This window comes from Melospiza georgiana, chromosome 3 (genome assembly GCF_028018845.1).
Source record: "Melospiza georgiana isolate bMelGeo1 chromosome 3, bMelGeo1.pri, whole genome shotgun sequence".
Classification (NCBI taxonomy): Eukaryota; Metazoa; Chordata; class Aves; order Passeriformes; family Passerellidae; genus Melospiza; species Melospiza georgiana.
The window spans coordinates 78757475-78773597 of record NC_080432.1 but is presented as its reverse complement, the minus strand read 5'-3'; the positions used below and the strand labels follow the sequence as shown (position 1 = coordinate 78773597).

Below are 16123 nucleotides of genomic sequence, written 5' to 3'. Positions count from 1 at the left end.
GTGTTTTAAAGGAATGAACTCTTCAGGAAAAAATCAGGGCAAGAATTATCTCCAGTTTTGGGGTGGTAAAGCTGTTCTGTTTTTGTAAGTGTGTCTGCATGCTTGTGAGGGTATGTTTTTAAGGTTTGGATCTGGTCAATGTTGCTTTATTGTTCTCTGAATGTTACAGAATGTTAGGAGATTTGAAAATACTGAACAAGTTTGTTGCATCAATGTGCATTAAAGAAAGCCGAATGGATTTTGAGGCTTCAAATCTGGTTGCTTTTTCATATTGGGAAACTTTAGATCTTCAATAACATGTAATAATTTGTAAATCCACCTTTCTCTAAGGTAGTTATTAATAAGAACAGTAGAACTAAATGAAAACTGTGATTATGATATGGACTCTAATAGAGTTGTCATTCTTGTCTCCTGTTCGACAGCTTAAAAATAAAGCTAGATGTAGAATATTCCTGAAGTATATTGTCCAGCTGTTGAGGTGACTGTGGTGAATTTGAGACCATTTACTTGGAATGAAATGCCTTCAGTTAATTTAAGTATAGTGAAGTATGATCTAGCATCCTTTATTGTGTTATGAGGTGTGATAGTTAGAAATTCTCATTCTCCTTTTAAAAGAAAAAAAGGAAAAAAAGACAAAGACTGTGCATTATATTAATTCATAAAATTTTTATGTTGCATTCAGTCAGACAATTAATCATCATTCGAAACAATTTTTAATGACAATTCTCTAAAAACATACAATATTATACTACTATGTTTGAACCACTCTCTTCCACTTTCTCACTCCCTCCTCCATTCGTTTTGCAACATTGAAGCTGCATGAGCTGCTAAGGACAAACCAGAGCAGTACTTAGTTAACACAGTCTGAAGGGGAGTGTGTCAGGACCGGGTAAGTAGGATATTAGATATGAGCAAACAGGAAACCTGAGAAAGAAGAGTGAACATAATCAGAGGAGTAGAGACCATTAGATTCTGAATTGGGCAGTTGGAGCCATACTTGGTCATTCTCCATGAGGTCGATGACAGCACTGCCAGAAGCCTGGTCAAGGTATCCTTTCTTGTACTCATCATAGGTGTACATAAGTGGGGAACCATTTTTGTAGAGTGCAACCCAAACATTTGTTCCTTTTGCGTGTACATGGTAGGAGAAATAGTACAGTCCAGGGGTCCTGCAGGTGAAGATTCCTGTTCTGGGGTCATAGTGTTGCTGCCTATTGTACAAGATTTTATCAAATTTGATGGGGACTGTTGCTGCAGGGTAGGCTTTTGAGAGGATGACACTGAAAGCAGATACTGGCATCCCTGTCAGAGCTTGGTTTACTCCTCCTTTTATGAAAGATATCCCTGATAGGTCCCGAGACTCTCCTGCTTTAACATAGCCTTCCGGCATCTGTGGGATTACAGCTTGGCCAGGGGGACCAGGAGGACCTGGGGGGCCGGGCATGCCAGGCTCACCATTGCTGCCTTTAGGACCAGGGGGTCCAGGTGGTCCCATGGGTCCACTCAAGCCTTTAGTGGAAATTCCTGCTGGGCCCGGCAGTCCTGGTGCTCCTGGCTCACCCTTTGCACCAGGGGCTCCTGGCACACCAGGGGGGCCGATGGGACCTCTGATCCCAGGTATTCCTGAAGGCCCTCTGGGGCCTGGCTCACCGTTGGTCCCTGGCACTCCCTTGGCTCCTTGTGGACCCATCGGACCAGGCAGCCCAGGTAGCCCAGCAGGGCCTGTATCACCCTTTGGGCCTGGGAGACCTGCGTGTCCCTTAGGACCAGCAAGACCCTGCTCACCTGGGTATCCTGGTTTTCCCTCTAATCCTGGGAGGCCTCGTTCCCCCTTGGCCCCTGGGAATCCTGGCTGTCCTGCAGGGCCCATGTCACCTTTGGGCCCAGGTAGGCCATTCTCACCGGGCAAACCTTTAAGTCCGTGAGGGCCCATGTTCCCGGGTGGCCCAACCGGCCCTGGTTCTCCTGGCACACCAGCTGGACCTTGGTCTCCTTTAGGTCCTGGAAGGCCAGGAGGACCTTCAGGCCCTCTGTGTCCCTTCATCCCTGGCAATCCTGGCTTTCCAAAACCTGGGAGTCCTGGGGATCCAGGCAACCCTGCAGGTCCAGGATGTCCCTTGGCTCCAGGGATACCTGCTGCTCCTGGTGGTCCCATTGGCCCAGGCTTGCCAATGCCAACTTCTCCAGGTTCACCTGGGAGACCCTGGGGACCTGGGAGACCAACTGCTCCAGGTGCACCTGGAAAACCTCGGTCACCTTTCAGACCTGGCTGACCTGGCAGGCCATTTTCACCGGGCTTCCCTATCCCAGCAGGACCAGGGGGGCCCCGGGGTCCCTGTGGGCCTGGAAGACCCCTGCCACCTGGGCGACCTGGAATTCCGAATCCGTTTTCTCCCTTTTGTCCGTTTATACCTGGGATACCTGGCTCACCCTTCTCACCAGGGGCTCCCCTTGGCCCCTGAGCTCCTGGAGGGCCTTGTGGTCCTGGCTTGCCAGGGACAGTCAGTCCTGCGGGGCCGGGAGTGCCGGGCGGCCCTTGTGGTCCTCTTGCTCCTGGGAGTCCAGCAGGTCCAGGTTCTCCTTTCTCACCATTTAGTCCTCTTGCTCCTGGCTTTCCTGGTAGACCTGGCACTCCTGGCTTTCCAACTGCAGAGAACCCAGGTGGTCCTGGGGGACCAGGGGGCCCTTGGGGACCTGGACTTCCAAACCCTGGCTTTCCTGCAGGACCTGGTTGTCCTCTCGGTCCAGCAGGGCCTGGGGGACCAGGGGGTCCTTGTTCTCCCCTTACCTGCACACCTGTGAGAGAGAGGAAACCAGATCAACCAGAGCATCTACAACATATTTGCAGGCAATGTAGCATGGTGGTAAAATGCATGAAGGGTTAATTTAGCTTCAGCTTCATGGAAGCCAAGTTTCAGCTGCTGTATTTGTCACTGGGAACCTGACATTCAAGTAAAAGTGTTTCACAGCCCTTACAAGTAACAAGTGCAAATTTGCTGGAAATGTGAGATATAAGGCCTCCAGAATTTTTTTTTTTTTTTTTGCTTCAATACACTCAGGATCATCAAAGAACTTAAAAAGTGCTGTGCAAGTAGATGCAGCCTATTAAGTAAGGAAAAAACAACCCAGACAGGTAACAGATTGAGCAGGTCATCAGACTTGATGAGTAAAATCACAGGAAGCTGTCTGTGCAGCAGCTTTTTGGAAACAGCTTGTTGCTATATTTACGTAGTGAGAGTTTTGTTCTTCCCTGCACCTATTTTTCAAAAGTGGCCCAAGGCACTAGTTCTTTTGTAAATATATGAATATTTTCAGATGTTGTCTGTCATAAAAATTTCAGACTTTTGTCTGTCATAAAAATTTCACTCAGTGGCAAGGTCCCAGCTGATAATTCATTTTACTGCTGTCATAACTCTGGCATTATTATGGAGTTTTTTAAGACTACTTCATTTTCTTAGTTACCAAAACAGCAGGTGGAGCCACTTAACCAAATGTCACAAATAGAGGGATAAGCAAAAAAGCTTACTGCTTAGTTTGTGTGTGCTTGGGAGGAGCCTTCAGCTTTATGTTGAAATTGGCATGCTGATTTGTTGGACATTACATTTAAGTTTAACAAGTTTAACACAGATGCTGTGAGGCTACTTCAGTAGTCTCACACTACAAGTGGCAGCATTATAGAACAAAATGGCATATCTGTGATGGGTGTTAATTTAAGAAGTAATTTTAAAAATAAAAACTGAAGGATACAAAAAGAGCCTGAATTCTGTTTTTAATAATGGCAATACGTTCTATTGAATGCTTATTTAGAAAGTATTATCAATTGATCAACAATTGCATCAGCTACAATTTTTCCTTTCAGCCTCCCACAAAAAGACCAGTGTTACATATATATACACACATGAAAGTTTGTATATATATTATATACATATGTACATATGTATAATATTATATTATATACATTATGTATATATATATTATATACAATGACTGTTTGGCTGTCTCTTAGATAATAAACTGCATTTTCCAATATGTGCATAGTTTCATTGGACCAAAAGTGAGGTGAAGGAGGAAACTATTCTTCTACATATTGTTGGGAGTTTTTAAATAATAGAGGTATGCTTATGAAATACATTTGATTTTGGTTTGTTATTGTGTCTGCAAGGTTGCCTTCTTCCTGTATTGACAGGGAAATTGTTCTTATCTAGAAAGTGCAGAGGGTGCATTTTCTTTTCTGCTGATGCATAAAATCAGCACAAATGCATATCAACTTATTTTGCACATCTTCCTATCTCATCCTTCTTAAGGCTCTGAACAGGAAGATAGCTGTTAAAATCCTACACATAGAAAACAAGCATGGTGATTTATTTGTGATATATTGACAATTTTTTTTGATGGCAAATTGCATCAGACTTTAGCTCAGAGTGTATCTCCTTATTACTTTTACCATATTTTAGATGCAAATAGCAGTCCTAGGTTCACAGAGACGTCAGTTTTGCCTAAGATGTTAAAGGCATTGTCAGCACTCATGTTGTTATAGAGATTTTCTGTGAGCTGTATTGTTCTGAAGTTGTGCTGCTTTTAGATAAAGATCGTAATTTTAATTAGGCTGTCTAAAAACAATGGTTATTCCTCTGAGGAAAGGACTGCTAAATCTATTAATGAAGTAGAATTTATTTATTCTACTTCATTAAGTAGAATATAAGAAATTCTACTTCTAAGAACATTGAAGTATTGATTGGCTACTCTTTTACATGTCTCAGCACATGCCTTGATGCAAAATTGCTTTACATTTTCTAGTGCCATCAAACCCCATATGTGTATTGGATTAAATATGTAGACTTTAACTAATCTGCAGTAGTGGCTTATTTAAGCATTGCTGGATAGTGAGACTTCATTCAATTATTGTCTTCAACTTGGGCTTTTCACATTCTTCAAGCCAAAGAGATACTGGTTAAAAAACTATGTTCTGGAGAGCTGTCAAGACCAAGAGTTTTTAAACAATTTCACCAAAGAAGATGAAGCCTTAATAGGCTTTGGTTGCCAACAGAAATTGTGTCATCTGTTTTATGTTGTCCTGACTCACGAGTTTTGGGTTTAGACTGAAATTTCAGTTCCAGGCTGCTTTTTGACAAAGCTATACAAAGCAAAAAGATAATTTATTGGTAGCTATATCTATAGAAGTCAGCGTTTGGTGATCAAATTGGAAAAGTAAGCTATGATGAAAAGCTTGCCATTGCTACTTCAGATACTTGCAAATGGAACAACTCACTAGAAAAAAGCTGTATTCATTTGCTTCTGTAGGCTCCTGTTTTATTCTTCCAAGATCATCTCAGATTAGAAGTGATGATCTCCAGCAGTCTTCCCTCTTTAAATGCTTCTAAAATCTCTCTATGAGGTGCTTGTTTTCCAGACTCAAGAATAACAGTCCTTCTGCAATGCTTGCTCACCAAATCAAAATCTGTCAAGCACTTGTGAATGACTGGACTCGCATGTCTGTAAAAATGTAGGCTGTTCCTGCTATTGAGGTCTAGTATATAGTCTTCTGTTACATTTCCTAAATTGAGAGCATTTTGTACTTCTCAGGTTTTGATATAATCATTCTCATTCTAAATATGAATTTTCACTCACATTAGATTCTGTGTTTGTATACAAAGTGAAAATTTAGCTCAGGACAATTCATTTCCCCCTTTCACACTATTTTCTGTCTACCCTGATTCTTGCTTAATTTGTTCCTGGTTCCCCCTTTCCCAAATGTTTTCAATACAGGGGGAAAGAAGAACCACTATTAGGAGAAGTGAGTGAAGTATGGTAGAGAATAGCCAAGTAAATATTATACTTCACTTAAAAATAGTATGAATATGTAAATTATTCTGTGTAAAGTCATGGAAAAACACAAGAAAAGTTAAGGAGGAAGGAAATGAAGCATAAAACTCAGTGAGAATTTTTGTTGTATCTGTGTGTACCTAAATTTGATCCAGGAGTCTTAGGGTTCCAGGAAGTCCTTGTGCTGAATAAGACAAGGGATGAAACTATGACAATATTTTGGTACAGCCCAGGAGAGTATTTTGGGGGTAAGGTTCCCAGCCATGCTGCTCTCACTTGTTTCTCACTGCAGGGATTCTTGGAGCATGTGGGTTGGAGCTGATTGGTATGGGGCCAGTGCTGCCACCAGCTGCTGTGAGAGCTGAGTGTCTTTGGGCTCCATGTGTGTTGCTCATGATCAGACAGTCCATAGGATCTGTGTGCAGACCTATTCTGAATCAAAACACCCAAATGAGGGTAATGTGGATGCAATGTCCTGAGCAGCAATTCTGCTCTCCAGATTTGCCCATGTCCTTTTTCTAGTGAAGAGAAGCTTATTTGCTAATGCTTATTTGCTAGTGGCCAAGTATGATTACTACAACTAAAAGTGGATGAGATACAGCAAAAAAAAGAAAACTATTTTGAATAGCCTGATGATGTCTGAAAGAAAATAATACTGTTCTCAGGGGGTAAGGTAGGATGTTTACAAGGAAGATTCACTATTAATTTTAGTGATGACAATTTTGAATAGTCATTATGGATCAGAAGCTTTGAGCTCAAATTTTTTGAAGATGTTGGCCTAAGTATGGAAAAATAAAACAGAACTCAAATAGTTTCAAACATTAGGGATAGCCACCTGTTCATCTTAAAGAGACAGAGAGAATAGCCAGAAATAAGATGAAACAATGTAGCATTGCAGTTATGTATTGCAGCCTGTCCAAGCTGATAGCTTATAAGCAATAAGACTGATTTATGCAATGAAGAGGGTTTTTAAAATATGCTAAAGCTAGAATTGTTATATTACTATGTGCTTATCCTGATAATTAAAGCATGAGCTTAAATCACTCATGAAAAACTATATAGAAGTTTATGATACGTTTGTACAACTGTATATAATTTTATTTTGTCTTTCTAGACCTTAAATGGGTCTTCATTTGCCCATATATATCATGTATATATTTAAATTCACACCTAAGGTCTGTTTTGCATACAGATAACATGACAAAATTTGTAAAAATTCTTCCTGAATGTAGGTAAGCTTTAGGTGACAGGTCTGTTTCTAGAAACCCCAGTGCTGAATCAAGAAATTAATAATTAGCATGTTGTACATCATTATGTACACAGTCATGCTATGTTACTCTCACTATTGAAGCAGAGATCTGGAACTTTGCTTCTGCTCTATATGCCTTTGCTGTTTATTTTGTAAAACATTTGTGTGGCAGGTGTGCATCTTTGTCTGTAGGAGGCAACTCCAGAGCCACTGTAAATTCTTTCTGCAGTGATAAAATCATTTCAATAAACCTAAATTGTTAGTGAAATTTGAATATCAGTAGTATAAGCAAAGAGCCTTTGTTCATGTATTGAACCTCTAGGAATAATTGTGTTAGTTTATTATGAAAAAATAGTAAACTTACCTTGACTCTTCACATTGTATGGTAGAAAATGTGGCCCCTTGATGCTGGATTGTTTCTGATATCGCTCAGAAAAATATCCATCACCACCGTGGACAATGTTCAGACAAAACAGCAGCAGTAAAGATACTTGTAAATGCATCTTTCCAAATTGGTTCTGTGTTAGAAAAGGTAGAGAAAGTTTGTTGTAAAGAAAAGCTTTTTAGCTCTGGTTTTGGAGATGAGTTTTCTTAAATTATTGGTATTAAAAGTAACAATATTTTGTGCTTACTTCCATCTGCTTTCACTAGTTTTGAAAACTGCTCTAAGAAAAAGGGAATCAGCATTGCTATCACCTTGAATGATGGAGCTGTTGCATGGATAGATTAGAGGCAATAGTCTCACTCTTAGGAAAAGAATAATTTTGATTGGATGGCAGTCTATTCAGGACAACAGTATTCAGAAAGAGTTTTATTTTAACTAGACCTCCAAAGTAAGTTCAGGAGCTCCATATAGCAAAACTCCTGAAAAGAAGAGAAGTTTTTAGTGAAAATACATAAACACTTCCATGATCTTACTACCTCTGTCTAATGTTGTAGCAAATGAAGGATGAAGTCCTGGTTTCTTCAACATCAATGGCAAAAATCTCAGCAAGGTTTTTACCTGTAGCCTTACAAAGAGCCTCAGTGGCATGAGGGTGCTTTCACTGGCCCTTAAATATCAACCCTCTTCCCTCCCCAGACAGAAAACAGGCATCCTGAAGAAGTTACCTTCAAAACCAAAGAGAATAAAACCAAGTTGTGACATACCAAAGTGTTGTGGAGCTCCAATGCAGAGTGGTAGAGGAGTGAATCCTCCTCTACTGAGGAGGAGTTCTGCCACTGGTGAGTGAGCAGAAGCTGATGATTTCAAGTGCCACCCTTGAGTATTTATCTGGTTTTCCCCTTAGTTGGGTGACTGCTGGACATAAGCTCCTCCCCCAAAATCTGTAAGCAGTAATTACCTGTGTGTGTATAAGTGTGTTTTTTAGGGGTGGGGGAGAGCTATTTTGGGCAGTCATCCTAGATTCTCTTAATGGGTTTTTTTTGTTAGGGTTTTTTTCTCATTATTTTATTGGATTTCTTATTATTTATGAGATTGTATTGCTCATAACTTGTTTTTCCTAAAATTTTTTGGCCCCTCTGTTTAAAGAATTGATAAAGGTAACACTGGGAGAAATCATGAACTAGTAAGTAAGGTTAGTAATTCCAAGTGTTCATTTAAATTTCTCTGTAAATGTTTTAAGGAAAGACCTATACATTTTGAACTTTGGTGAGCTGTTACTTTCAGGAGTAACCCCACTAAAGTTTGTAGAGACCACTTACTTATGTGAGTAACTAAAGACTATTTATGTGAGTAATTGTCCAATGGGATACAAGTGAGAAATTTCAAATCAATTAAGGTATTAATAACAGAGTTGTCAGAGAACCTGGTTTCTTTTAGGCAGTTATTTTAGGAGATTATCTTCATGTTATACCTCTACACTTCTGTTTTCATGTTTGTGGTATACTACTACACATATAATGCAAGTAATGTTTCTGTATTATGAAATCTTGAAATGTGAGTTTACTTACAGAATGAAAACTTCATTGTGTCCAGTTATAACAAATGTACTGAAATCCACCCTGCTTTATTTTGCAAATGTTAACACAGGGTGATGTTTGGGGGTTTCAGTTTAGTAAATTTAAACTGATGCTGGTTTTAGTGTTGGTGGATCAAACCTGGTTGTAGTTTTAGCTCTTTAAGACGTTTTGTTAAACTGGTTTTGCTTAATGGACTGTAGCCACACACTGCAACTTCTTCTGTTTTTTAATAAATCTTACAGTGATTCAGCATTGCTTTATTGAAGTTCAGTCCTAAATTGGCAGTAACTCTCAGTCCTTGAATTGTTTGTGACTCTGAATAATATTTTAAAACTGAAGGTTAAAGTAAGAGGCAAGAAACAAGTTTTCTGATTAAGGGTGAAACTGTAGAATTAAATATGTAGTGCACTTTCCTTTAAGAAAAAACACCTACATATAAATTATCTGTGTATTGAAACTCTTCTGCCAATTTCTTTGATATTCATGTATGTATTCAATTTTGTAGGAGCTATAGGTATACTAATAAATAATGTGTATTACTGTTAATTCTCATGCATGGTAGGTACAGAAGGAACACCTGTTACTGTTCCAACCAAAAGACTGAGCTGGTGGCCCTGAACCCTGTGGCTGTCCTGTGGAATGACAGGTTAACGTGGGCTGAATTTTACCTGCTCCATGTCTTTGTTTAATTCCACAGTCTTCAGCTTTTTGACTTTTATGTATTATGGCAAACATCCTAGAACACAAGTTACTGTACTGAAAGGGACCAATGGACCATCCAGTCTGTTCTGTTTCCACTTGTGCTAATACCTTTGCTTAGTAGAGGACTGGATTAATGTTTTAACTTACACTAATAAGTGCAACAATTTATTCAATGTATTGTTGAACAGTTCTTTTTTTCTTTTCTTCTTCCTAGCCATCCTCTAAAAGACACTGTTCTTGTACTGTTTTTGTAAATAACTCTTTTTGCTGCAGGGGTCTTCAGACTAAAGCCTGCTTTCTCCATTAAGCTTGCATGCCTGACCTGATCAGTGATTTTCAGAGAGTTTGCATATCTGAGATTACATTTTTGCTCCCCACATATGTATTCAGTTTCTTCTAGTCTTTCAGAGAAAGAAACTCTGTCCTCAGGTTTTTGTGTGACTTCTCAAGGTTCTCTATTTTAAAAACTAGTCTCTGTAAACTCAAGTGAGGATCCAGTCATCCACTTTTGACAGAGGTAGCAAATATATGGACATAAAGTTTATTTCCTCCTTGAAAAAACACAGCTCCAGCTCCTTTTTTGGTTTGTATAAATCCAAAAATAGCTTTTGATTTTTTAAAGCATTTAAATATACAGCCTTCAGTGGGAAGTGTGGTTGTTGCTAATTTGATAATATTTGGTTAAGAACAGCAGGCGACAGTTTCATGCACACAACAGTTTTGTACTAATTTCTTGCCTAATTCATAAATACCCCCAGAGCAGGCACACTTATGTTACAAAAGCACCAATAATTCACACTGATATTTGCCCAGCAGCCTCACTTCCTCCCTCTTAGCTCCTTCTGGGCAGGAAGGTGAATAATCTCTATGTGTGTCTGCATAAATAGGGATGATTGTGGGGTCAAAAGGTATGTACAGGCAAACCCGTTGTCCTTGTGATTAACCTGAGCTCCACCCTATTGTGCTATCTTACTCCATTTCTTTGACTTGAAGTTTTGTTTTTTGTGCGTGTGGGAAGTTGAGGTAGAATTGGTGTTCACAGGTTTTGTATGTTTTCCCTGCTCCTGTGGCTATTTCTTATTGGTAGAGCACTAACATGCATTTAGTGCTAAGCATGCATATGAAAAGTGTGCTGTGGTATGTATTTGCCCTTGCAAAAATATGTGCAACAGACACACTTGTGTATCTCTATATACAGTAACAGCACATTGTAAACTAGAAAGGTTGTTTGCAAAGCTGTTCTCAAAATACAAACCTTCAGATACTTTTGTTTTATAGTAAGAAGTTTAGAAAGTTGTTTTTGCTTATAAACGAAGGTGTCTTCACTCCCTCCTTCCCACAAATAGGGGAAGTAATAGTCAGGAATAAAATTTGATCCATTCTGCTACTTCAGAACTTCCTTTTTAGTAGTGTAGTAGTAGTAGTGTGCTGGCAGCATCTTCCCATTTAAAGGTAGTGTAAGTTTAACTGCAATAAAGACTCCAAATAGTCTGTATGGGCCACGTGAATAGTACTGAAGTCAAAGCCTCCAGTGCCATTTGCAGCAGTCTGCAGTGTTTCATGACATTTGCTGACTAGGTGTTCAGATTGTAGTTGAATGTTGCTGGAAAGCGTGCACTTACTCATGCTTTCCAAAATCCCTTTTTGCTTTGGTCTCTTACTCCCACAGAGTCAGTGGAAACGTGTAGCATGGAAGTGACACCATGATTTGGATAATGGGAACTGACTTCCACCACAACCCTGGAAGTTACTCACAAAGTGACTTTGAGTGAGTCCCACAACAAGCAACTCCTTGCAAGGAAGAGGCATAGAATGTCTTAATTAAACATAAATTGTAATAAAACAATAAGCCACTCCCTGTCATGCATCCTTCAATAAAAAAAAAAAAGAAAGCTGAGAAGCAAAACTCCAGAATGGCTTGTGCTAGGTCCTTGCAGTAGCTGGGAACTGGCCAGCTATGTTCTTGATGCTGAGGATACTCAATGTGAGTATATTTATTGTTTTGACTTGGAGTATGTGATCTTAATTTTTGAACCATCTAAGCACAAACCCTGAACTTAGTTTCAAATAACAGAGTTCTCTGAAAGTAATAACTCACAACTTAAACTTGAAATATGTCTTTTTTTTAATAATTGGCCTTTAGTCTTAATCCTGACTTTTTTTCTTCAAATTGCTGTTATAGGTTATAATTACTGTTTGTGGTAAAAAAAGGTACTCAAGGAACCTGGTCTGTGCAGGGGTGTTTACTCCCTTTATTTGGATTAGTAATCTCAGTTGTGAAGAAGGAGTCAAGAATGTGCTGGTGGGAGATTTTTCCTTTAATTTAAAAAGTCGACTGAAAAATGGGGAGTAATTTGTTACCAGCGATATAAAATGAAAACGCTGTCAGCAATAGGACACAGTGCTTTTGCTACTTCTGGCTCAAGTCCAATTTTCTTACCTGCTTGAAGTAACCTTGAAGAATGTCCTCATCTGTGACTAGTTTTCTTCTGTTAAAATGCTTGTACCCAAAACATATGGTAGTTTTGGAAAGGACTCTTAACAGCAAAGTACTCTAACAGCAAAGGACTCTAACAGCTTCTAGCACCATCTCTGGTGAATGAATTCTCCAGTCTCCAATTTTAAGTTTACAAAGAAAGGTGTTTAGGAGTTTCCACAAGAAGTTTGAAAGCCTGCCATGAAATTAAAGGAATAATTGGATTTCTAGTTTGTGGTGTGCTTTATGGCACTTTGGAAACTTCTAAATCATGTCAACTCCATGGTTTAAAGCTGTCCTCTATCCCTTTCTGTCACACAGTGGTGAGAAGTGTTCTCATCCTCCCACTATAGCAGCCAGGTAGGGCCTCAGTGGGAGTGCAGAGCAGCAAAGTGTTCCACTGAACCTGACGGGCCAAGCTAATACAGAGGCGTTCCAGCTTTTTATTGCCCACAGTCAAGTGGACACAAAGGAATAGGTAAAAGGAAAATTTGATAGCTATGGGAAATCTGGGTGGTTGTTTCTTTGTTTTGTTGCTGTTTGTTATGCTTTGTATTTGAATATAGAATATTTGTGTATTCTATTTACGTGGAGGGTATTTTCTATTCCAATGCTAGCTGCTTGGACTGCACAGGACTAGAAAACATCTTGGTGAAGGAAATATTTACCTTTGTAATTGAAAAATAAATAAGATTTATTTTGAGTTTTAGAATGCATGCCGTCTTTTTTATTTAAGAGGCTTGTTAAGCTGGTGTGTGGGGCTGTGCAGCCCTATCTGTATCTATATTTTGAGATATAATAAAGAATTCTCTTTAAACAAACAAAGCAAAACAAATTCTGTTACTCCTACAGTCCTGTTGTAGTCTTTTTATAGACTTTAGGTCCTTGTACTCTTTTAACACTTGTAATTGTGGTTGAGTAAATGTCCTCCTTTCAAGTAGTAATGGAAAGATGGTGTGTATTTTTTCTGGCACTGCAAAACTGACTGCTGACCAGTTTGTTCTGTTCAGCTCAAGTAACTGTTGATCACAAGAGCTCTATTTAGTGTAGCAATATATTTAAATAGATGACACCCAGTTAAATATTTATAGTTGTATTCTGACTGAGTTAACTTGCAGGGGCACTGAATAACCATGTTGAAACCTCAAGAGAAGATGTATTCTGCATAGCTTATAGAGAAAGCTTTGAGACAGACATGAATTTTTGATGAAACAGTCCTCTGAGACAAACAGTATTACTGGTTATTGCTTTCTAACAGCACTACATTGTTTATCACCATGTTCGCTAGGATTGTATGAAGATACAACAATCCTCACCCACCTTAGAGAATTTCTGGTAACTGAGTAAAAGATACCGAAGAGAAGTACTGGTGTTAGAAAAGATGTTTTCCTTGGATATCCTGTTGCCTGACCTTATTCTGCCCTCATTTTTATTTCTCCCTCCCTTGCTTCTGAAAGTAAAAACAACAAATACTGTTTAAATGAATAAATTAATTTGTAACTCCTTTCAGATATGTGGGTTTAATTGAAAATCGGTCAGTTTCAAGATACTAAAAAGACAAAGCTGGGTTTATATATTAAATATTCATCCTTTCTTTCACAAATGCTTTTCTAATTAATTAGTGTAAATGTTTAATTATATGAAGTTTTGTATTTTCACTAGTTCTGTTTTAAAATGCAAACATGCAACTGGTGACAGGACTTGCATGAAGAAAAAGAGCAGAAGTATTTCATTAACTTGTTGTACAGTTCAGGAAAATAAAATTTCCAGGATCCTGGTCACTGAATAGCCTGAGTAAATGCAAAGATTTTGCTTTGGATTTTGACAAGGGAGTTCCACAAAACTCTTTCTGGAGCTACTTAAACATAACCAGATGAAGAGGTTTCTAGTCCATTTCTAGTCCAGCTGAAGATGCTCATTTTCAGCCTTTTGCTTCATGTTGATTGCACTCCTAGTTGTGTCAATGCAATGGCTTATAAAACATTTCTTTAAGAATTTGATTTGGATTAAAATCAGACTTTCTTGGGAGTGATGGAGGATGGAGGCTTGTTTTCTGTACATCCATGTCATTTCACAGTATGTTTAAAATTATTTTTAAATATGTTAAATAGATCATTAGTCTTTAAAAATTGCTGCAAGTCTTCTTTCTATTTTAGTAAGTACCTGATGTTCTTGTTTAAAAAGAGCATTCACATAGAAATGTAAATACGCTAAGTAGTCATATTTTCCCAGTGAGGACTATTTTTATTCTTTTTTTTAATTCATGCTCTTTTTAGTGATTTTTATTAGATTATTTAATATCTTTCTCTACCTCTGTGCTTGCTGGACTCAAGGTTTCTGTCAGAGTGCCCTGAACCACAGCGAATAAAGTAGAAACCATGGAAAAAAAGAATGAGAACCACTTCTGCTATCCCAAAGGTGAAGAAGTTCATGCAGCTTCCTTTGGTATCCCATAATTAGGGGAATCTTCCAAATACTTGGTCAAAAATAGGTGTAACTGAGCTACTTTTTCAAGTGTAGCCCCTGGAGCATGTAGTCAGCCTGCTGAATAGTCTCATTCATTGACTATACTACCTGCTGTGGTTTGGACAATTGGCACAGAGTTGTTTTTAAACTTCCATGTTTAAAGACAGGTGCCAATGGGGGAAATCCAGACTTTTACAACCAGAACAAATAAAAAGCTGTCTGAGTTCATTTTAAAAATAAGGGGTTTGTTTTATTAAGTCTGGCATTTTAAATATTGCTGTTTTGTTTTAATTTATTTAAATTGAAACTTTGAAACATTCTTTTGGTGGGTGCATGTGCATAAGGGGGGTGCGAGTCCTGTGAGGAGTAGCTGATGAGTAGTTGAACTTGTTTAGCCTGGAGAAAAGAGCCTCAGAGGGGACCTTTTTTCTCTCTACAACTACCTGAAAAAAAAGTTAGAGTGGGTTTCAGTGTCTTTTCCTAAGCAGAGAGTGATACAATAAGAGGAAATGACCTCAAATTGCACCAGGAGAGGGTTAGATTGGATATTAGGAAAAATTTCTTTACCAAAAAGTTTGTCACACATTGGAACAGACTGCCTAGGGAAGGAGTGGAGTCACCATTCCTGGAGGTATTGAAAGACCTGTAGATGTAGTGCTTAGGGACATGGTTGGACTCACTCACGGTGCTGAGTTAATGGTTGGGCTAGATGATCCTAAAGTCTTGTGAAATCTAAATGATTCTATGATTCTGTATAAATTTTTTTGCTCTCTCACTTATTCAAACTAAACTTGAGTCTTTGAAGCCTAAGTGTTCCTGATATTAGTAATAGACTAGTTTTCATTTCAATTAGCTGAAATTGAATTTTTACAAGCATTGTATTGTCACATAGAAGAGTCAGAATTACTTCCTTTAATGAAGTGCTAATGCAGTGTCAGCCCTGTCACAGAAAACCTACAAAGTTTACTAGGTGACATTTGCTATATTACCTGACTCAAATAACAAGTTTCAATTTTTCCTGTAGGATATCTTCTTCCATAGGAGGAATACCACATGAATATGAGGGATGATCACTTTATATGACCTTTACTAGTAGGCTTTTGCATTCAAAGCTTTGAGAACTAAAAAAGAGTTACATAAAGAGACTCATATGTGAAACAGATACTTTCCAAACAACTGATACAAAAAGATGTGAAGATACCAGGAAAGATGGGGGACTCCTGAACTCATGACAGACAGCCTAACTTGATCCTGTTTCCAGTCTCCCTGCTGATACTGCGCTGAATGTTGAAAAAACAAAATTTAAAATTAGACTCCTGCTGGAGGTGACGTGAAATGACTTCTGCACCCATTGACAGTGATCTCCACAGATCACAGATACTCCATCAGTGTAATTCTGCTGCATACAAAAGTGGGGATAGGAAATGGGCTAAGGAGGGAAAGGC

The 16123-nt window shown here is 38.8% G+C and overlaps 2 protein-coding genes across 2 annotated transcripts in view; one reads left to right on the top strand and one right to left on the bottom strand.

Moving 5' to 3' along the window:
• NT5DC1 (5'-nucleotidase domain containing 1) overlaps positions 1-16123 on the top strand; it is a 128010-nt gene that overhangs the window by 15665 nt on the left and 96222 nt on the right. The gene's annotated exons all lie outside the window — the stretch shown is intronic.
• Positions 652-7575, bottom strand: COL10A1 (collagen type X alpha 1 chain). Its single transcript, XM_058021426.1, has 2 exons — positions 7437-7575; positions 652-2796 (listed from the first exon to the last, which is right to left on the bottom strand). Exons 1-2 carry the CDS (start codon positions 7573-7575, stop codon positions 902-904), a joined length of 2034 nt encoding a protein of 677 aa, XP_057877409.1. The 3' UTR covers positions 652-901.

What these genes read in the sequence shown, in the direction of transcription:
- COL10A1 (XM_058021426.1), bottom strand. Translation starts at nt 7,575, where the DNA reads ATGCATTTACAAGTATCTTTACTGCTGCTGTTTTGTCTGAACATTGTC. An exon ending in ATACAATGTGAAGAGTCAAG is followed by an intron (nt 2,797 to 7,436) that starts GTAAGTTTACTA and finishes TCTCTCTCACAG; the next exon opens with GTGTGCAGGTAAGGGGAGAA.